The sequence below is a fragment of the Accipiter gentilis genome, chromosome Z (genome assembly GCF_929443795.1).
Source record: "Accipiter gentilis chromosome Z, bAccGen1.1, whole genome shotgun sequence".
NCBI lineage: Eukaryota > Metazoa > Chordata > Aves > Accipitriformes > Accipitridae > Astur > Astur gentilis.
Genome location: NC_064919.1, coordinates 79,074,401 through 79,096,938, shown reverse-complemented (window position 1 = coordinate 79,096,938; position 22,538 = coordinate 79,074,401). Strand labels below are relative to the sequence as shown.

At 47.1% G+C, this 22,538-nt stretch overlaps 1 protein-coding gene across 1 annotated transcript in view; it reads left to right on the top strand.

Annotated features, from left to right (window-relative positions):
• Window positions 1–22,538, top strand: part of DNAI1 (dynein axonemal intermediate chain 1) — a 149,130-nt gene that overhangs the window by 105,254 nt on the left and 21,338 nt on the right. The window contains exon 19 of the mRNA XM_049795142.1: window positions 13,507–13,692. Within this exon, the coding sequence (XP_049651099.1) occupies window positions 13,507–13,692 (186 nt within the window). The remainder of the gene's footprint in view (window positions 1–13,506; window positions 13,693–22,538) is intronic.

Below are 22,538 nucleotides of genomic sequence, written 5' to 3'. Positions count from 1 at the left end.
GGGTCCTGCTGACATTCACAGCTTTGATTGAGTGCTGGGGTGAGCAGTGCAGAGAACTGTGGGTACCCCAGCTGTGCTTGGAGCCTGACTGTGGGGAAGAGGATGGAGATGTCTACAGGCAGTGATACATCCGGGGCAGCATGAGCAGATAGAGGATAAACACTGGGCATACTTGGATTTCTTACTCATGTGGTCAAGTTTCTGCAGTGATGCCTCATCTCTAGGGAGGCTTCGTGCTACTTGCTTGGGCCAGGTTCTTTGTCAGAGCTTTACCTGCTGCAGAGAAGCTTCTGTGGACTTGGCAATAGTTTGTGCAATGAGGTCTTTCCATCCCACCCCTAGCTTGTCCTAGACACTGCTGCCGTGACTCTAGCTGTGTTGTTGCAGCGTCACATTAGCTGCAGTATCCATGGGCCTGGGATCTGTATGAGACAGAAGGCTGTCTGACTTGGCAGCACTGCACCCAGCATATCTCACCTTGGCTATCCTACCTTTGATCTAATTCAGTAATCCTAATTAGATCCTAATGTAGTAGGATCTAATTCTGCTTTATGCTTTTAATCCCCAACTCTGACAAGATTGGCTGCCAGGAAATCTTCCAGGCAAGACTTGCCTTCTCATTTCAGTAGGCTGGCCAGGACTGATGCTGATAGAAATTCTGGGCCTCTGTGTTAGCCGCTAACCACACTGGTTTGCAGCAGGGTGTGTCTGAGACATGGTTTAGTTTCTGTTTTGAACAGAACCTCTAGATCTGCAGTGGAAGTGGAATAAATAGTTGTTTACAGCCTTTTCATTCCGGGACATATTCCACTTTGTAGCAGAGCGCTTTTCTTGGGAATAACTCAGCGCCTCGCAAAAGGCAGTCTCCATTAATGCTGGGAAAAAAAATCTACATTAACAGGATATTAACAGGATATTCTATGATTCTATGATACAGAAAACTACAGGACGTGCAGCCAGAAAATAAAACATTAAAGGCCTCTTGTTCATAAACAGCCTTTAGCTTTGCATCCGCACATAATTATGCTTGCAAAACTTGAAGGTTGCCTGGAGGTTGTTTTAAAAACAAGCCCTAATTGCAGTCTTAAAGGCATACCTGGCATATTTTGAAAAACACATTTCTTCATTCAAGCTGATGCTATGTGACCAAAATGTGTGTATCACCCCCATAACTCCTAAGACTGACTTGGAAATTGGGTTATTTTAGAATCTAAAAATCTCTCAATCCCCATGAATCCAAGAGGTGGAGATTTAAGGAAAACTGTAAATATCAAGGGCATGATAATAAAATGTGTGGTTGGCAGCTGAACATCTTCTTTGGACAGCACCACCTCTTCATAAATAACCTGAATGTGTGTGTTCTGCTGCTGGTACAGTGGATGCTGACTGCTACTATTGCTCTTTATCATGTTCTGGGTAATTTCCTTAGTCTCTCGCTCTGCCCGATGGCCATTTTATTTCAGAATGAGCATAAATGATTTGCAATGAAAATTGAAATAAAATAAAATGATCACTGAGACGTGCACATCCATGCCAACACTGCCTGGAAAAAAAAATCCCAATTCTATAACTAGGTGCCTAAATAAGTGGCCTGAGTTTAAAAGGACTGGACAGAAAGCTGTTTTTATGGAAGCTAGTCTCTGCTGGATGCACTCAGAGTGGTTGCTATAGAGCATTCTGCTTTGGTTTCAATCAATGTGCTAAGTCCACTGCAGTTTTCCTCTGTGATTGCATTTCAGATGACACTTGCATTCCTTGAAGACTCCACAGTGGTTCCTAAAGCAGACAGGAGGGGAGATCTATTATTTCTAAACATGAGTCCTGCAGCTCAGTTGGCTGGCAGCAGCTCTGTGGTCCCTCCAGGCCATCTCCTACAGGGACCTGGGTGCAGATACTGATGTGATTAGCACTGAAGTAAAATGAGGTTAGAGAACACCTAGTTTAGTTTAGGTTGTAAATGATAAAAGCCTGACATGAAGAAAAAGGCTAGCTGGGATGAGACACCTGCTTTGGAAATAATAATAAAAAAGTGGAGGTAGATTTGGATACATGGACCCTTACACTTAGTGTGCAGGAAATCTGGGGATGTTGGTCAGCTCATCATAAGGACAGAAGGCAGAGAAATGGGGAAGGGTGGTATTCAATCCCTGCAGCATTCAGCAGGATTTGCCTTTGGGAGTTTGCTTTAAGCCCATCTCAAACTTAAGCTTGAAGCAGAAATAAAAAAAAAAAGAAACATGTAAAAAGGGGAATCATCTCTGAAATTCCATTCCTGGGCTTCTTTTACTTACTTTCCTTAAATAAGGAAATGGTGTTGGCAGGTTGTGCTGTACAGGGGCAGTGCCACAGACCTCTGCTTCTGGCTCACTCGAGGCATGCAGATGCTTGTGCTGAATTCATGCATGAATTGTTTTCCCTGTTAAAAAAGCCAAAGACATCCATGTCACAAGTGGCCCCAGATGGCTGGATCTCAGGCTGTGGTTCACAGCTGCCCCATACAATGGCTGTAATGGCGTGGTCAAGCTGGACTTTTTCAGCCTGGAGAATGAATCCAGCAAGAGCCTGCTGGTACCTACAAGGAAGTCATCAAGAAGTTAGAGCCAAGCTCTTCACAGCAGTGCATGAAGGGACGATGAGACACAACAGCTGAAATGAGTTGAAAAAAGAGGTTTGGACTGGATGTAAGAAAAAACTTTCACTGTGAAGGCAGTCAGGTAATGGAAGAGCTTGCCCAGAGAGGTTGTGCCATCTTTGTCCATGGAGATTTTCAAGACCAGATTGGGTAGAGACTGAGCAACCACATCTGACCTCAGAGCTGACCCTGCTTTGGGCACGAGGTTGAAGCAGAGTCTGCTGGGGGTCTCTTCCAACCTGAATTACCTTCTAACCCTGTGCCGCTATGAAATGTCGTTGTGTGAGAAGGAGAATCCCACAGGTTTTACAACAGGCTTGGGAGCATGCACTAAGTACAAGTCCATTTGCTCTCATGTTTTTGTGGTCTGTGTCCTTCATGACTAATGCAGCAAGAGCAAGGTGGTGTTATAGCCTTCTTTAGTAAATATTGATAGCCTCAAGATAAATGCCATCCAAATGTGCACTCTGCAGAGAGAGCTATTCAGACATATGCTCCAGGGCTTTTCCCCATTACTGAAGCTGTTGACCTTTCAAGATGTGAAATACTTGAAATGACCCAAACCTTCAGGAAATTAGCTAATGGTTTCTGCTGCTCAGGAAGTGAGTGTGCCCTTTCCTGCTTACATAAACATATTTTACTGATCAATTCTTTTGTATGTGAAGTCTTGAAGACCAGGTTCCTGTTGTATCTCACTTACAGGATAAGATGCCAAAGAAATGCCTTTTGTCTTGATGATACTCACCCTTTCCCAGCTAGGAGAGAAAAACTTGTTTAGTGCTGGCATGTGTGTGTGTTCATACAGCAACTTGCAGAGACTTACTGCCCATATAGCATTGACTGGCAGCAAAAGCCAAACTCTGTCTTTAAAACCATGAACTATTTTGCAGATAAGAGGCTTGCTAAACCTTTCAGGTTTGCAAATATTTCACTGGGTATTTTGGACCTAATCCTGCCTCTCCTTGTAGGGCATGAATCAGGGGTGCCAGCAGACCTCTCAGCATCAGTTGATGCTTTTGCCCATGGGAGTCAAGACTGTGAACCCCTCACGGCTACAGATGTCCCTGACACATCTGAGTCTTTCCTCCTACCCTTCTGCAGTAGCCCATGGGGTTTTTCCATGCCTTATGGGACCCCTGCTACCTCTGCAGGGCTGGGATGAGGCATCTCCTGGCTCTCTGCACCATGGCTGGGGCAATTGCTGGGGTGTAAAAACACTAAATGAGTGCAGGTCCCTTTGCCATCACCCAGAAGGACCTTTGAGTAGGCTGAAGTGGGCAAGCGCTTTCTTAAAATGGCTTTGAAATTGCATTCACAGCATAAGTGGTTGTTTTCCGGTAAAACTGTTCATTTTCTTCTGCCACAAAACCTAAAATGCTCTTTCTTATTCCCTGCTGAATCGTTGAGATTGATGTGGACTGCTGGGCAGACTTATGTCTGCTTTAAAACAAGGGCTGGTGGCACATCAAAGATCAATGAGGTAGATGGGCAGAGTCCCTGGAATAAATGCTGCCTCTACTTTGTCCCAGTTGGTGTGTCCTCCCTTCTCCTACCCCAGCCATGAGGCTCTCTGTGGACTTGCATTTCTTCTCCCCCTGCAGATGCTTTTAGGGAATAAAGCTGGTCTGGAAGACTGGTTTTCTCTGCAGGGTCTGAGCCCTCACCTCTATCCTGCTGCAGCTCCCATCCCATCATAGGATGCTCTGGTGGGCTCCAAGCCCCAAGATGTGCATCAGGCACCTCAGGACACTACTGCTCACTCACATCCCTTAGATACCGAGTTGCAGGTGAGGTGACTTTGTCAGCACAGTAGTCAGTTTCAGTGCAAAGTCAAACTGATAAATGTAAACCCCTTTTGTCAGTGGCTTTGCAGGAATTGTTTCTTACACAGAAGCTCACAAGCCAGTTTTTCATTACTAGAGCTATTGCTCTTTCAGGTTATGAAATACAGCATTTTGATGAAACCCACCTGCTGATATTAACTAGTTCATTCAGCCACACAGGAACCAAGTCTGCCTTTTTCTGCTTGCATGGACATATGTGAATGAAAAAATTACTTGGGCAGCATCTCCAAAGATTTCCTTGATTCACCTGTTAGACTTTGCATAAAAACCTACTGGGGGCACAGAGCCCATCAGGAGTATCTGTGAGAGTTTAAAAAGCTGCTCCTAGGTGCCTCCCAGCTCTTCATTATCAGCCACTGCTAAGAATGGCCCCTCACTTAGGTTTCAATTTGCAAGTGGGCACAATTGGCATTAGGGCCACTGAGAGCCTCCAGCTGTCTGCCCCATCCTGCTATACAGAGACAGCAGCTCCTGAACCTTGATGTTTATTGCTTGGCATTTTATAATGACGTGAAATCTGTGCTGGTTCATTTTAAATGCCAGTCTCCAAACCGTGACAGTTCAATATCTGCCTTATGAACAGCTTTGCTGGCCTGCCACAGGGCTGCAGGTGGTAGAGAGCAGTGACATCAGACTTGATGCTGCCCTTGCTTGTGCAACTGCCTGCCTTTGCCCATGCCCCAGCCTCCAGTGCTGATTCTCTGTGGTGGGGCATTGCCAGGACCCTGCCAACACATGAAGAGACAGAGCTTGGTCCTAGTCTATGAGGACATAGTTTCAGCCTGACATCAGGAGCTGGGCTGTGGGTCACAGTAGAGACAGCACAGGGGGACTTGCACAGCTGAGATGTATTCACGTAGCACAGCCTTGGGAGCTTTGCCCCAGGGCACATAAGAGACTGGTTGAAACAGTCTCCCTGTTTTTCATCAGGTATTTGAGATGGGATGGCAGAGTAGAGAAGTGTCAGAGGACTTGGAGGAAAGACTCTGCCCAGGATTCAGGAGCATGACAGTGCAGGAGAGATTAGGCAGCCTAAATATGCTATCCAGAAAGATCCTGGGTCTAATCACTGAATGGTCTATATATAAGCACGGGTAGATCAAGGAACAGCCAGCTGAGTAAGGCTTTAGTAAGGCTGTACCACATAAATCTGCTAGAATACTGTTCTTAAGAGTAACAGGCCTGGTAGATCAGAGGAAGGAGATGTAATACATGCTTACAGGTTGACTTCGGGAACACTGTTGACACAAGCCCATAAGCAAACTACAAGGCAGGTGAGAAGGTGCATGTGGCATGTCATCCTCAGCAGAGTGTGCAGTGCAGCTAGGGATGCTTCAGGGACTGGGGTTGGCACTGAAACCCAACAGTAATTGTAGGGGGACTAAGCGGACAGGACTTACAAGTGCTTTGGTGCCAGAACTGAAACTGTAAACGAGCTCAAGGACCTCAGCAGCATTTTGCAATCAGTGAGATGAAATTCAACAAAGACACAAACCAAATGTGTAATATGAAATGAGCACTAATTTGGGAAGCAGCAGGACTGTAAGGGAGGCTAGGGCCAGGGACTGCCTGCGCTGCTGCGCTCTCGCTAACACTGTGCTGCTGAGTCAAACCCTGGGAGATGCAAGGGAGAGTCACCCCATGAGCACAATGAGAACTCAGGCTTGACTTTGGGTGCTGGTTTCTAAGGAAGGGTCATCTCTGTAGTTGCAGAAGGGATTGCAGTATAGCACAGAGGTATGGGCTGCTATCATCAGCCTAGCTATTGCTCGAGTTCAGCACAGATTAGTTTCTCTGTTTGACTTTCACCTTTCAGAAGTGATTTGGAAGTAACATTAAATTTGGTACAAAAATGAAGAGTAGAAGGAGGCTTCGTGATTCATTCCAAAGCATGCTATTAATGTTAAAGAGGAAAAAAAAAAGTCATGGACAAAGTAAGAGAATCATACTAGACCAGACTGAAGTGCAGCCAGCTCAGGGGTAGGATGTATTCAGCTATTTAGTACCAGATAACAGCATTCAGAAGTGTGCAGGACCAAGACATGAAGGAGATTATCCTAATCACTGAGACCCTCAGAGCAGAGCCAGGATGGCAGAAGTGGTGACTGCAGAGGAAGTTAGCTCAGATAAACAAGCACTTTCTTGTAAAACAGTGGAATAGGATTCTCAGAAGAGGTCAAAGAGTCCTTAGCCTGTCTGAATGAATAGCAGCTTTTCTACATGCTGAGGCTTTGATTTCTTACTGACTCATGGGAGTTGAGTCAAATCAGCTGAGGCTGTTTTCCTACCATGTCAAATTGGGAGTGACCCAGTTCTTAATGAATGAGGAAAAGCTGAGAGATGCAGCCCTACAGTGAAGCAGCTTCTACAATTAAGCCAGGTGACACAGACATTCTCTTCCCCACTGTCACGCACCCTGGTGCAGCAGGCTGGCATGCTGCAGGGCAGAGGGATGTGCTTAGCCCTCTCCCGTACCCTGGGACATGCAGCCAGCTCTCTGCTGGCAAAGCTCAGCTGGCTCAGCCCAAAAAGCAGCTTTCGCAGATGCTGGCTCATTCTCCTGAGCTCAAAGCTACCTCTGAACATACCTGTAACAGAGCTGGGGTCTGTCCTTTTGCCAGTAGCATGAAAGTGCTGTGAAAGCCTGTAAATTCTAGGGTCTGTCTGGTGCTGGTATCGGGGCAGCTGAGGACCAGCATTCCTGTGTTGTCAATGCAGGAGCAAGGAGGCAATGAATGTTTTCTGAGTTGGATTTCCTTTCCTCCTGCCAAGCCCCTGACTGCCCTGGGTGTCAGAGAGAACAAAGACTGTCTTACAACCCTTATTTGTAACTCAAAAATGTCCTCCTAGGGAAAATTAACTGTATGGGAGGCTGTTCTAGCTGCAGTGGGAGTACAGAAATCAGGCAAAGTAAGGCCTCCACTGCATGGCAGCTTGGCTCTGATGCAAGATGGGGCTGCCCTGCCTGCCCAGTGCCTTTAGGATGCTCCAGCAGCTGTCTTGGTGCTAGACAGGGGCTCGGGCTGGCCTGCTCAGTTGTTAAATGTATTACCTGAGAGTTTGAAACAAATCATCCGTGGAGTTTGCAGATGGATGGTAACATGATTCAGTCAAGGAAATGAGGTAAATCCATCACAAGGACAGTGAAAGCAAAGCAGTGAAAGAGATGTCAACTGGTAAAGGGCAGCATGATATTAAATTATCCCTCACCTTTTGCTCTTGCACTGATTTTATTCTTTGTTGCCAAGTTACCAGGTACATCTGCCTTGTTCTTACGTACTTATATATTTTCCCCCAGCCTTGGTTCTGGTTGCCATCAGGTTGTTTTTGAACATTCTAGCATTGCCCAGACCACTGCTGATGAATAGGATGAGAGGAAATGGCCTCAAGTTGCGCTGGGGAGGTTTAGATTGGATATTAGAAAAAATTTCTTTACTGAAAGGGTTGTCAGGCATTGGAACAGGCTGCCCAGGGAAGTGGTGGTGTCACCATCCTTGGAGGTGTTCAAACAATGCATAGACAAGGCACTTCAGGACATGGTTTAGTGGGCATGGTGGTGTTGGGTTGACGGTCAGACTTGATGATCTTAAAGGCCTTTTGCAACCTAAATGATTCTATGATTCTATGTTCTATGATTCTATGAAAAGGACAGCAAAGGCTGCAGCCACTGCAGACACAGCGTGTGTTCGAGGCATGCAGTAAAGGCAGAATAGGTCAAAGTAGCTCTTCAGCTCCCTTTTTCATGGGCCACAAAAGTCAAGTAGTTTGTTCTGCTGGCAGAGAGGTTGGTTGCTTTCAGGTGGTGTGATTTGGAGGGTCCAGCTCTCACCCAGATCCCCTGGCATTTCCCTCTCTGGGCTTGCCAGGCTGCTGTGCTGCAGGACAGGGTGTGACAGCAGAGTATAAGGACAGAGGGGTCCAAGTCACCTTGGAGGTGCTGACCAGATGAGAGCCTGGGCTGACTTTCAGGCTGTAAGTACGGTTTGCAGAGCGGATGGGGAGAAATGAGATGTTCCACACTCTGAACATGTTTTCATGCTGGAGCTACAATAATAGGCTTGGATGTGCACTGTGCCATGCTTACAGAGCAGCCGTGTGGAGCCTTAGTGGGGAACACTGGACTTTGGGAGGTGGAATACATTTGCGTGATTCATAGACAGAGGAGCTGTTGGTCTGGATATCACTGGAGCTGGATTTCTTCTCTGGCTGTTTGAGAGTCAGGCATCAAAGCAGCTCATTTATGTCAAGTATTTTCTGCAACTGTAATACAGCAGAGTTAGACCCATTATTGCCTGTACATCAAGCATGGAGGCTTTGTTGTTACCCTGATCCTAATTTTAAAATGTTCTTATTGAATAAAAAGCGTCAGACAGAGACTGCAGGATTCACCTGATCCCATCTTAGAGATAACTGGGCATCTGCTTAAATTCAATGCTCCTTTTCAGGGGCTACTGACTTACCAGAGTTGCTATCCTTCCATCAAGGAGAAGTTTGCTTTGAGCATCTGCCTGGCATACCCACCATCAGACTGTCCAGCACTTTGGGATTGTGAATCTAGGTTTCTTTTGATGATTGTTGATGACAGCTCATAAATCTCCATGCCGCAAGGAACTGTTTAGCTCAACAGCTTGGGCTTCATTTGGAGGGTGGTACATGTCCTCCCACGCTTCCCTAGGATGGGCACACAGGTTCACAGGGACCATAAATAAAATAGCAGTTGGGGTCACTGGTTACTGCCCCATGCTTTATTCTCCCTGGGGATCTGCAGCTAAGCTGGGGGAAGCAGAGGAGAGTTCTTGCAATTTCCTGTTTCAGACATTTTCAGATTTCTTTTACGTCTCTCCCTGTGCCTATCCCTAGTTTTCTTGTTCTTGAAGTCTGATTTATATCCCTCTAAGAAGGTAGACATATATCGTTCCTAAGGACTCTGTAACAAAAGAACTGAAATGCCCTTTCTCATTTTCTGAATGCTTATTAGCAGAAAGAGTGAAGGTGTCTGCAGTGGTCTGCAAGCAACAGAGCTGCAAACTCTGCAGGTCCCTGATTTGCTTCTACAGGGTCTGCAGAAGGTATCTGGTAAAAGTGAGTTAATTGTCAGGAGGCTCCAGCTCTCTCTCTGGGGACATGCACCACAGTGGAAACACTTTTTGGGGGCTGAAAATCAGAGGTTTGAAACCTCCACTCTGTATTTTCTAAATTGCTCCTGGATGAGTGTGTGTGAGTGAGTGTGATGGCCCCAGGTCTCAGCACCTGCAGGGAGGGAAGTGATGAGACCAGCCTAGACAGCCTGAGAAGAAGTGGCATGCAGAGCTGGCAGGAAAGAAGGGGCTATTCACAGGATGACCCTCACTGGTTTGTAAGCTCTGCCAAGGCTACTGGTTTGACATGCTTTTTGTTCCTACACAGTTCTCAATACCATTAAAACTCAAGCTGGTGTCCCAGCACAGGACACCGCACTACCGTGTTGCTATATGGTGTCTTCCCATCAAAGTTATACTTTCTCTGTTAGGGACCCTGAGCAAGTTACTGTGTTTCCCATGGATTTGTTGAACCGTGAAGTGTCAGTGTTCTGACAAACATCACTGCCTTGCTGTGGTGCTGGAGATAAAAGTCTGGATGATGCTATGGTACTGAGTGAGGCATCGGGAGCCGAATGGGTAGAAGCAGGCCTGCCCTGTGAGCTGTAGGAGCCCAGTACGATGTAGCACATTGTATGTCAGTGATTATGTAAATAAGCTTATCCACCACGTGTGGAAAGTTATACAATTATCAGCCCTCATCAAAAATGCCAATTTTCACCAGCTGCCTGACAGTGTCTGGGTGGCAGCTCTTATCTGGGTGCTGCTGGATGACTGCCTGCCCTGAGAAGAAGGGTGTCCTATGGAGGTACCTGCTTTCCACAGGGAGCATTTGGATGTGGCTCTAGTTCTGGTCATCCTGGCTCCCCAGGAGTCTGATACTTGAGTCACATGTGCAGTTGGGTGGCACTTCTGTGGGTCATGGTTGCACTTCTCTGGGTCATATACTCAGAGACGGCTCATCTTGTAAGACCTGGGAAGCTGTCTTTGCATGTAAGCAGTGATCTATAGTCTGGAGGGATAGGGACCACTGGGGCAGTGGGATGGAGGGAAGCTGTGTGCTGCTGTTGAGTGTCTGGGGTGGGAGGTCCAACTGGATCCTACTCCATAATCCTTAATTGTGGGACCTGAGCCAGCAGAGCAGCTCATGGGAACCTCAAGGGAGAGCTGCATGTTTTCAGTCTCCCATTCTTTGGGCAGAAAACCCTGCTCCAAGCCCCAGTCAGATCTGCAGATTGTGCTGGTCACATGCAACTCTGCTGCTTTAGAGCACTGTTAAGCTGTCTCAAGTGTTGTGGGAAGCCCTGTGCCCATTTTAGGTTACTCCCAAGGCACCAATAATAGTGTTGGTCTGATCCCATTTCCCTCTTTCCTGAGAGTGCCTGTAAGCCTCTAAATCAAAGCTTCTGAAGTCCTTCCAAACGCCTGTGGCCCACCCCTCCATATGGAGTGTCTGACAGCTGATATGAGGCTGATGTTTCCAGCTGAAGAACTGAAATAGTTTGTTCTTTTCCATGATTCCCTTGGCAAAGGAAAACAAGCCCATTTGTTTAGAAGCTCATAAAAGAGGAGCTTTATAGTAGGAACATTCATAAACTTGTTTGCTTTTGACCTTCTCCACATTGCTGATGGTTTCGAGTTCTTGTCCCAGGCATTGTGCTTGTCTGGGCTGTCAGTGACATTTTTGAAAAACAGGCTCACCCAGAGTAATTTGCATTGCTCAGCACTCCAACACTGAGTCTTTAGACATACCATCTTTCTCCACTTCAGTGCTGGGTAGGGTGTGCAGGTGTGATACACTGACAGCCTTATAGAACAGCAGTGCAGACCTGGCTGCCAAAAAGAAGCCTGGCTGCTAATTCTATGTTGCTTTTTTTTTCTAGATTAATTGATGCTACTCAAGCAGTGGGCATTTCACAGACTCTTAAGTTACTAAGCATTGAGCTTACACCATTGGTGGGGGTGAGGGGGTGAATCATGCCCTTAAATTAATAAAAATGTGTTCCGTGAAGGCAAGCAATTAAATCTTTAGTGAGTGTAGGTCATGGGGGTTTGATATGCTTGAAAGAGAGCTTGTTCCTTTTCAGAGATAGCAGGTGTAAAGTACAAGCCAGGGCAGCCACCTTTATTTATGCCTAGAGGTAGGAAATTGGGATTACCTTGGCTGGACTGTGGGACTTCAAGTGTCAGGTCTAGATTCAAAATTTAATGCTGGCATCTGATATTTTGAGCAGATAAAAATGAAATCTTCTTTTCCACCGGTGCTTCTGCTGAGTGGGAAAGGACTCTCCAAACTGCAGATTCTCATCTGTGGTAATGTTTTGGGTTCCCTCTTGAATTATACCGCGCGGATTTCTTCAAAATATGTTTAAGAACCCTGTATGCTTTTCAAGCTTTTCCCCGTCTGGAAAAGTCTTATTTTACTTCAGTCTGCAGAGTGTCTTCCTCATCTTGTTTTCCTGCCCATGGACATCACAAATTGCTAGATGTCGAGTCCTATGAAGATGCAGCAGTTCATGAGTCTTCTTGGGACGTGTGCTCGCATATTGCCCAGCTCCTTGCTATACATGGATTCAGATAGAGTTCACCAACTCATTGGTGTGTCGTGGGAAACTACATGTACTGATTGATACAAAACCTTCCACCTCTTTGGAATAAGCTTTTATAGGGTAACCCCACCCGACTTCAGATACTTCCTATATTTAAACTGTGAGCATGGCACAATGTTGAAATAATATGTCTCATCTGTCTCCTAAGTGCTGGTAAACAAGACACAGCTGGCAGGAGATGTACAAGTAGTTCAGTCCTAATTTCCCCCATATTCCCACTGTACTTGTTAGCATAAAATATTCCCTTCCTAAGTTTTTCTGAAGTCAGAAAAGGGAAAAGAAATGTAAGGCTGAAAGTCTCCACGATGGATTCAAGGTGGGAGTCCAGCATGCTGGAGACTGCTAGCTTCAGCACCAGAGAAGACAGGGGCGTCATGTTTTATTAGCCTTTGCACACTGTAACAATGATGGGAGCTAATTGCAATTATTGGAAGATAATGTTAACACATTCTCTCCAGTAACTACCACTGTTCCCTCTGGAGTCGTGAGGAAACCTGCATTATCCTGCAGCTGGTGATGTGGCAGGTCTGTGTCACTGCTGTATCAGTGCCATAGGTCTGAAGTCCACGTCAGTGGGAATCCCACCTGAGTGGGGCCTTGGGTCCATCTCCCTCCATCCTCACCTCTCCTGTTTAGCCAATCTTTACCTGGCATTTCTCTTGATGCTATGGGAGAAGGACGTGCATGCAGGCATAGCACCCGAAGCAGCTGGACTGGAGTGGGCTGCCAGCCCCAAGCTGTCCTGTACCATGCATTTGTCTGTGCTTTCCTGGCTTTACCCCAGGGTACGCTCTTAATCATACTGTCCATGCTCCCATCACTTCTCTATTAATTACTGGTTTGAGTCTTTAATGTTATTATTAGGCTGGAAATGTTGGAAAGCTCTGCAATAAGGGATAATAAGTATTTCTGATGGCATTCCCCAATTTGTGCATCAATCTGTGTTAGGCTCTGATTTAACACCTGGTTGTCTCATTACTTGCAGCATTGAGAAGGAAGATTAAGACCTGTGGAGTTAGCAGTGCTGGCTCTGAGCCTTCTTCAGTCCAGATCAGCTGGAGCCTTGCCAAGGGTCTTGGAAAGAGCTTGCACCCACAGCAGGGAACTGGTTCTCACTCCATGAGTACCTGCAGGAGGGGGGCAGTTCCTCAATAGCAGCAGGCAGCTTCTGCACACTGGTTACTTAAAAGAGGACAAAGGCCCTGAGTGCAGATGGTAATTGTGTGCTGAGGCTGCCTTTCCATGGGACCTTTTCTTTCTGATTTCTCCAGCCATTGTTCTGCTGCTGAGGGATGTTCTTGCCTGATTAATCTCTTCTGTGTTCTTTGCCTTTTTTTCCCCAGGCCCATGTGTTTGATCTGAGCGTTAATAAGTATGAAGCTCTCTGCACCCAGCTAGTGGTGGCCAAGAAGAAAAATAAAATAACCCATATCCAGTTTAACCCTGTCTACCCTATTGTCATCATTGGAGATGAACGAGGCCACGTTACCTCCTTGAAGCTCTCTCCTAATCTGCGCAGGATGCCCAAGGTAAGGATGACCTGTACTCCCCTAATGGAGGTGCCAAACCACCGCAGGTCTCTTTGTGCCTTACCACTGTCCCCTCTCCTTCTGTGCAATGATGTTGGCAAAGCTGCTCTCTCTAGAAAGGTGCTTAAGATTACCTCAAGCCTTTTAGGTAGGATGTCTGGCATGTTGGATCCCTGCTTCTGTTTCTGTAAAAGTAAGAAGACTCAGTTCACTCCTGCGCCAGAGCAGGGATTGGTGGGAAGGGTGTTTGCTGTCTGTGGGCACTTTCTCACCATGGCCCAGACAAGCCCAGAAGCTCTGCAGAGGTTCATTTGTTTCCAAAAGCTCACATCTTTTCTGAGCTTGGGTTTTATTTGCAAAACTCCTTGAAACCAAGTAAAGGACATCCCAACTCCTTCCTGAGTCCTCCCACAGAGCCCATGCTGCCTGTCTTCTTGTGCTCTTGGATCATCAAAGCCTGTCCCCTGACCACCCTGTCACCTCTCCTGTAAATGAGCAAGCACTATCTTTAATTTATGAGGACACTTTGGATCCTTGTCTCAAGTGACAGCAAAGAGATGCATGTGCCTCTGTGAGTCGGTAAAGCCCCTTTTCCCACCCAGCCATGAGAGCCAGTCGTGAAGGATGATGACCTCTCTTACACACATCCTTTACTAGACTTTCTTTCTAGGCTTCATCCAGCTATGAGCTGAATGGCTGTAAATGCAGTGTTGTTTCTGAGTCCATGTAATTCTCATATCCAGTTGTCTCTTGTTAAGTGGAGCTTTTTCACTTTCAGGCTTTTTAGAACTGATGCAAGAAAGCAATCTCTCAAGATGATCATCTTTTATTTATATACCCCCAAAGGTTTTATATATTCTACTAACCCACTGTATTAGGCAGGGTCTTTGGCCAGGAACTAATGACCATGGTGTCACTCCAGTCTTCTGAATGATTTTTAAAAAGATCCTTCATCCAGACACCACTGGAAATGTGAATCTTCCCTGTGCTGAGAGGGCATAGAAAACACAGTAGGGTGGCCGTCTGTTTGGGGCTGGGTGTGAGGGCTGTGGAGGAGAACGTCTCATATGCTTCACGCTTTTCTATTTCAGTCAAAATGGCAGCCTGAGACCATCCAAGCTCTCAGGGCTGTCATCAGCTTGGCTCAGGGCATGTTTCCTGGTTGCTTTATGAGTCCTTCCTGGGCATGGGCAAGTACCGTGTCTGCCGTGGACCCTGGCTGCCTAAGGATTCAGCAGTGGAGATGGGTCACATACACATAAACGTAGTTGCTCTCCTCTGCACCCCAGCTGTGGGATGAGCAGCACCCAGCAATACTACACTGTGGGTCAGAATGAATTTGAATGTCTCCTTGCACTCCTGGAGGCCAGCAGCAGCCCTCCATGCAGGTATGAATGTCATCACCTCTCTTTGCCAACTTTCTTCAGAGGCAAATTGCATGTTGACAAAGCAGTTTAAACTGTGAGTTCAGGAGTGTCTCAATCACTTATTGCTGACCTTAAACCAATAGGTACCATAGCCCAGGCAACATATAAACGGGATGGAAATGGACTCTGCTGCTCTGATGTTATTAAGCTATTTGTCTTCTGATTGTTTGGTTAGGTTTGAAGAGACACTAAACACAGAAGTAAGTGTTTCCTGCACATGCAGAGAAGAAGGAGGGATGCTCAGGCATGGCTGGTGATGTGTGCAGGTCCCCTGGCTACAGCCAGCTCTTCTCTAAAAGAGATGAGAATTTAAAACAGATGACATGCAGTGTGGTGGCAAAGTGGCAGATCTGGCCCAGCCAGCTCAGAGGCCTTTCTGTGCCACAAGTCGACAAATGAGCTAGGTTGCTGAGCCCATCTTTTGTGGCTGATGTGGCATCTGCTGCACCAAATGCCGGTGTCCACGCCCCTGTGGTGAGGAAGTTTAGCTTCTGCGAGAGGGTGCTTTAAGAGAGGGAAGTCAAGCCCTGCCAGAACAGGCAGTGCCATCCACTGCATCCTCCTGTCCACCTCCTTCCTGTGTCAGCACCAGCCTTCGTGTCCTTAGTTAGCAGTAAACCTCCAACCATGTTTGCAAGAGTATCATCTCACTGTGGGGAGTCAGAGGTACTTCTAGAGTACTGATCCTGGCTCCTCTGAAGATCAAGTCAGTGTGGTCTTTAAACCCTTGCCCTGTGCAGCCAGCTTTCCTCTGTAAAATGACTTTGCTTCTCCCTCTTTTCTGGGAGTCCCCAGAGCTGCATTAACAGTCACAGAATATCCATAGATTTTTGTAAGTGGAGAGGGTCCAAAACTGTGCAGGGGAGTCCTGGCACCCCAGCTGTCTCCTTGCAGATAGAGAAACCTCGCTGTGCCTGGCTTGGTACCTGGGTACCCCAGTCTGTTCTCTCTGGCATTTGATCCCCACGGAGCCCAGTGGGGAAACCTGCCTGACACCCAGGAGGACAAGCCATGACCAGTGCTTCTGGAGGTTGGGGCCTTCACACCAACCCGAGCATCTGCGAGCTCAGCTGTCTGGTCTTGTTTCTGTCAACTCCTTTGGAGACAGGAAGGTGCCTTTTGCTGAGGTCTGGCAGAACTCAGGTGCCAATAGGACAGGGCAGCCAAAGACTCATCCAGGTCCCACTGGCCCTCTGTTTTACACTGGGGTTTGCCTTTGAAGCTTCTCCACCAGTTTCCCACACAGCTGGGATGGATAGCTGCTTTTGACAAGTATGAATAGCAGACTAACCACCCTTTTTTGAGAGAGCTCTTAATAGCCACATGTCATTCCAAACCCCATTCTTCCCCTTAAAATAGACACGGTGCTGTCTGCTCCATATTCTGCAGATTCCTTGGCTGTTGCTGGGCTTCCAAGATAGGGCTTACCAAGAAAGACTGAGCTAACTTCATCCTGGTGGGATTTCAGCCATTCTGAATTTATTATGGTTTGCCTGTTAGTTAAAGCTGGTGTGGTGGATAAGTGGAAATAGGGAGGATAAGGACTTCTGATTTCTTGTCAGACCTTGGTTCATTCCTCTCTTCATGTCCTTGAGCTATGAGGGGAGGTTCAAGAGCTCTTTAAATAATGCACAGGGTTGATCTGCAGCTTAATTAATTCATGTTTGTAAAACACTTTGGGATCTTTAAGAAGTGTTACTTAATACACTGAGTTTTGATGTCAGTATTGTTAGTGCAGCCTCATTTATGAACAGTTGGCAGAATATGCCAAGGGGGGAACTTCTTGAAAGCACTCAGGCGGCATTTTCAGAAGTGACTTTCACCAAGACACACAGTAAAAACTTCAGAAAATGCCTAAGACTCCCTGTGAGTTTTGGCCTCCTAAATCATTTAGTAGCACATGTGAAAGGTGCATTTGCTGTTGAGAGGAAGCTGGGGGCAGGGGCTCTGCCACCTGTCAGGCACTTGTGTCAAGGGCACATCTGTGTGCAGAGAGGGTACATAGGTCCCTGCGCTCATACCGAGCACAGCGGATGTCCTCATGTCTTTGCCCTGGTGATTTGGGTCCTGGACCCCTCCCTAGCCCCACAGGCTGAAGTATCTGAGGCGGAACAGAGATATCCCCTTGCCTTGAGGTGGTGAGCTGTATTTATTTCTACAAGATATGATTCTGGTAGAGGTTTTCTGTGCCTATTGCTGTTGTCTCTAGATTGTGTGAGTCCTCTGAGAACACACTACCCAACTGCTAAGCACCAGCTCCAAGAGCCTGGTGAGCATGGAGTTTGGGGGGAGGCAAAGACAGCTGAACCCAAACCTTGTGGGAAAAGCAACCATGAGGCAGAGAGCAGAGCTTGCTGAAGGTGGGTTTACAATCAAATTACCATCAGCACAGTCCTGCATTAGCCATGACAAACACCCATCTCCCTGAACTCCCAGCCCTGCTTGGGCAGAAAGTTTGTGCCAACAGATATTGTCCTGTGCAGGGAGACCTGGTGAAAGTAGTTTGGGTCCTTCTGCTCAGAGCTTAGAGGTGGGGCAGAAATGCTTGCAGTATTTTAAGATGCAGCAGTACGAACAAGTGGCTCTATGCTGTCGTCCAAGCCACTTTTGGACTCCAAGGGCTCCTTAAATATTGCAGCAGTTGTCAGGCAGGAATTGTTTAACTAATAAAGTATCGTTCCTAATTTGTAACAACCCTGGTGGTTGAGTTCACCCAAGGGAAGCATTGCTGTAAGAAGAATCAGTTTGGGGCAGAGCTGTTTAATTAGTAAGCCTTCCGGGTTTCATTCGAGGGTTGGAAGAAATTAAAGCATTTTGTCATCACAGTCAGAAGAATGTAGCTGCTCATGGGCTTTGGTTTGTTTTTAAAAAACTGCTAAAATAGCCTGGCACAACCCCTGTCAATCCCAAAAGTAAGCAGGAAATGGTCAAAAAAAGTGTGAAGAGTTTTTAGAAATGTTGGGAGACCACAGCGGAGTGTTAGAAGAAAAGAAAGCAGGTCAAAGAAAGGTTACAACACAGTATTTGTTGAGGCTAAGGCAGATTTCTTGGCCAGTACCCAGGCTGACAGCCAGGGAGGCAGCCAGCTTCTTGGCCTGATGCTTGTCTTGGATATTTGTCTTGGATTATCTAGGATGATTGTCTCAGTCTCTGTTCCTGCTACTGCTTTCTTCACATGCAAGTCACCTCTTTCTCTGTCCCCTGGGGACAATTGAGTTACTTCCCAGGCAGTAAATCCTGGCTGACAGGGTCTAGCTGGGCATGAGTGGAGTGGGAAAGGGAACACAGCTGCTGGCCCATCCCAGGATGTAGCGGCAGGGCTGTGCATGGGTCAGGAGCTGCAGCCCACACCTGTGAGTCCAATGCTGGCTGCCTGTGAGCCGCTTGTGGTGTGGGGACAAGCGACGGGCATGGGGTGGCTCTGAGCCTAACTATCCATGTGTACGTGTTGGGCAGCTGCTCTGCTCTCTCTGTGCCTTATCACACCAGCGTCACCTCTGAACCCACTGTGCCCCCCTGCCTCTTTGCAGCCCTGATGATTTTGCCCTTGACAAGATCCAGCCCAAGGCTGCTTAGCCAAGGAAGGGGCATTGAGTTTTGCTGCCTGAAGCACTTTGGCTCTTTGACCATATCTGACGGCAGGGTCTGGGAGGGATCAGTCAGGATTTGGGGGACTGTGATGGACAGTGGGAGGATGCTGGGGTTTTCAGGAGGTGAAGGAGGGAAGGCGATTTGGGGAAGACTGGTGGAAGTGTGTGAAGTTTTAGGGAGACAGTAGGAGAGTGGCTGAATCTCTTCTTCAGCCTATCCCCCTCCCCAGCACTGCCTCCTTCACTATCTCCTGGGGCTTGAGGTTGCTTCCTCCTCATACTCCCCAGCAGCACCCACTGCACACAGTACTTTCTCAATAAGGGACCCTGGTTTTGTCCCTAAACCCAGGCTCAGTGGGATGCAGCTCAGGTCCAGAGCTGGTACTAAGCTAGGACAGTGTGAATGGACAGTGGGATGCTTGATCCTGAACCTCACTTTTTTTGTAGCCTTCCATTGCAATGACCTAGGGTGACAGGGAGAAACCTGAAGGAGTTAAGGACCAGGAGATTGTTTGTGTTCTTAGTGTTTTCCTGTAGCTGTGGGAGGTGTTGTAGTAGCTGTGAGGGATGAACTGACCAGCACACAAAGAAGAACCTGAACTCCCTCCTTCTGTCCCAGAAGGTACAGTCCTGCACGTGGGACTGTATTTACAGAAGGAAGCTACAGATTAGATAGATTCTACAAGGTCACATGAGTCCTGGACTGGTGAGTGTTTTAGCACTGAGGAAAGTACATTTTGTCCCCAAACATTCTATTTCAACAGCTCTCATGTGGTATCATTCTGTCTGAGAGAAAAGCACTCACACCTCCTCTCCAAATGGCTCGAGTCTTGCTCTTCTAGTGGTGTAACTCCTAGTCCCTCTGTTTTCATGCAAATGCTCCTCTCTCGTTGAGATTCCTGCAGTCGCTTCTGTGCTGTTCAAGCAGTGGCTGATTTCCTTGTGTCTCTTCGGGGCTGGCTAATTGTGCAGTGACCCAAAAGCACAGAGCACAAGCAGTGTTGGAGGAATTTGGCGTTGAGTGCTGCTGTGCCTTGCCTATATCAGGACTGCCTCCTCCAGATGCAGCTTGGCCCCCTGATAAGGAGGCACACACAAATAAGCTTAGGTCTCATAAAAACTGACCTGCAGCTTGGTGGCTTTGCTTCCTCTGAGATTTGCAAATGCTTTCAATTTCCTTTCAGTTCCTCCCCTGCTATTTAGGCTAGTTGCAGATAGCTGGTCTCTGTACTGTTAGAGGAAGAGCTGAGCACCATGGGGTGGATCCAGGGACTCGTGAAACCCTATTTCTGCCCTTTCACAGCTTTCTGTGTCGCTTGTGTAGGCCATGTAAGGACATATGCACCAGTGTTGACTCCTTGGTACGGGAAGGAAACCTAGTGCTGGAGGCCTTCAAGAAGAGTAGGTTAGAGACACATCCATAGGGACAGGTCGCTCTGAGCCTGCCTTGGAGCAGGAAGGGCTGGGGGTGGTTGCTCTGACAGTCCCCTCTGTCAGCACATGCTGGTCCTTGCACACGCTGAGGCCAGCAAGAAGCCATACTGCTTGTGTGCATCTTGCCAGGGTGTAAGCAGCATTGCTTGCGATCTGCGGCTGTTCTGCTATGCAGATCTCTGACTCATAACTGTAAATCAACATTTACTGACAGGTACTGACAAAAGCAGGCTCCCCTGCCACTTTCCGCCTGCTTCTTCCCTGACTTGCTTTCCTGCCCTGCCACTGTGCTTGGAAACCCATTAGCAAGAAGACCTTCACAGCCCCTGAAGATTCCTTCGTCCTCCACTGTCCTACATCAGGATATCTCCCAATCTAGTGTAGCCTGAGATAAAATGAGGGGACTGTTTAGTCCTGGAAAGCTGTTTCTTTGCGAAAGGAAATGGTCCATGAGCCAGCAGGCTCCAGCCCTTCTTGGGCAGAACTGAAGCCTTTGCATATTCATCTGGAGACCCTGGAGATATCCACTGTGCATAGGAGAGTGGCTTTATGGCACAAATCCAGATATCCAAGAGTGTCACACCACAGGTACAATGACTTCTGGATCCCAGACAGACATTTGGCAACCTTAGTCACTAGCACTGTTTGGAGAGCTAACCCAAACAACCCAGCAGTAGATCTAAAGGACTTGAATCTTCTCTTATTAAATCAGTTTTCTTCATTTTTTGAGAAATAAATTCAGGGTTGCATCAAACTATGTGAAGGGAAAGAGCTCGTGTAACTGCAGGATTGCTGAACCCAAAGGTCAAAGAGCTCTGTTTTTTCTTCTTTTTACTGTTCCTGGCTATGTGTCTTCAACCTTATTTTTGTGGTGTAAAGTCACTTTCTGTGACTGCTCTGTTAGGGTGTTTGTGGAGGGACAACATCAGTGTATCTACAAGTTATTTTAAGCTGAAGTCAATTCCCAGCAGTCAGGATGAAGTGTGTGTGGTATGTTAAGTGGGAGCACTGACAACTGGAGCAAGAAAAGGTCCCATTTAAAGAAAATTCAGTAATACTTATAAATTATTTCTAAAGTGCAAGTGTCATCCTGTGAGGTCCTGTCTGCTGTTAGGGGGACACTGACAAAGCCAGGAGGACTGGCTTTGGCTTCTAGTTTCCTCTTTGAAGATCTGTGTAATAAAAAGGGTTGCCCATGCTTGAAAGTGATGCAAGACTGCTCCATTTTGCAATACTAGGGGTCTGGAGAAAAATGCTAGGGGGATTTGGTTTTGAAGTCAATAATAGTCAAGTCACTGAGCTAAATGCCCCTCTCTAGACATAAATCTATTGTGTCCATTGGATTTGCTTTCCTCTGGGTATTCAAGAGTAACTGAAATCTGAACTTGGCCAAGCAAAATGGTTTTTAGTAGGGCCTTATTTTACTCCTTCCCTTGTATTTCTCCACACTGGCACAGTTATGTTGCCACAAAAACTGTTTTGTCTGCAGGCTTTGCATCCTTTTCCTTGTGAACAGATTGTGTCTGTACTTTGGTGCCCGCTATCCTAGAGCTCCCCAGGCCCCAGCAGCCTGGGTTTTGCTCCTCTGCAGCACGATAAGCCCATCACTGCTTGTCCTGGGAAATGCCTAATACATGAGAAGGAGCCCTGATTCATGTCTTTCAAGGGCTTGCATTTTGGTTAGATCTGTGATTGCCTGAATATGCCTGTTCAACTTGCACAGCTTCTCTTTAAGCCGGAGCCTCTGCTTTCATCAGCACCTTGACAGAAAACTGTGGCAGCAGAAGAGTGGGCACAGCATAGCCTTATGGCAAGAGAGTCACTGCCCAGCCTCATGGGCCACTTGCCTCACCTTTCCTCCTTGTTTCTTTCTTTAGCTGTCCTCTGTGAATTCATTTCTATGCACTTGACTTAAATCCCCTCCAGAAAATTTGGAATACTGAGAAATCACCAGTTCTTTGCCTGAATAACAGCCCTGGAACAAAGGAAGAGGGAACCCCAGGGGAACAGGCTGTTTTCAAAGCATGCCTTTGGCAGAGCCAGCAAGGGAGACTTTTGGGGACAGTCTCATTCTCCCAACAATGGCTGGGTGTGAGAGCAGGTCTGCAGCCTGCAATCTCTCCTGCAGAGGCTATTTGGAGCTCAGCCCCCTACCATAAGTGATTACAGCTGCCTGCTGATGGAGGCAATGTGGATGCTTATCCTCCAGGTCATCTGAGGGTGAACTGCTTTTTTGCCAGAGAGCCACAAGCAGCTCTCAGGAGTGCAGCTATTCCTGAGCACTGGCTGTGCCGCAGGGTTGTGGAGGAGGAAAGCTTCTTAGCTCAGTCCCTGAGCCACAGGGTGTGTTTGAAGGGCAAGGCAATGGCTCTTCATGAGGATGTAGTGCAAAGCA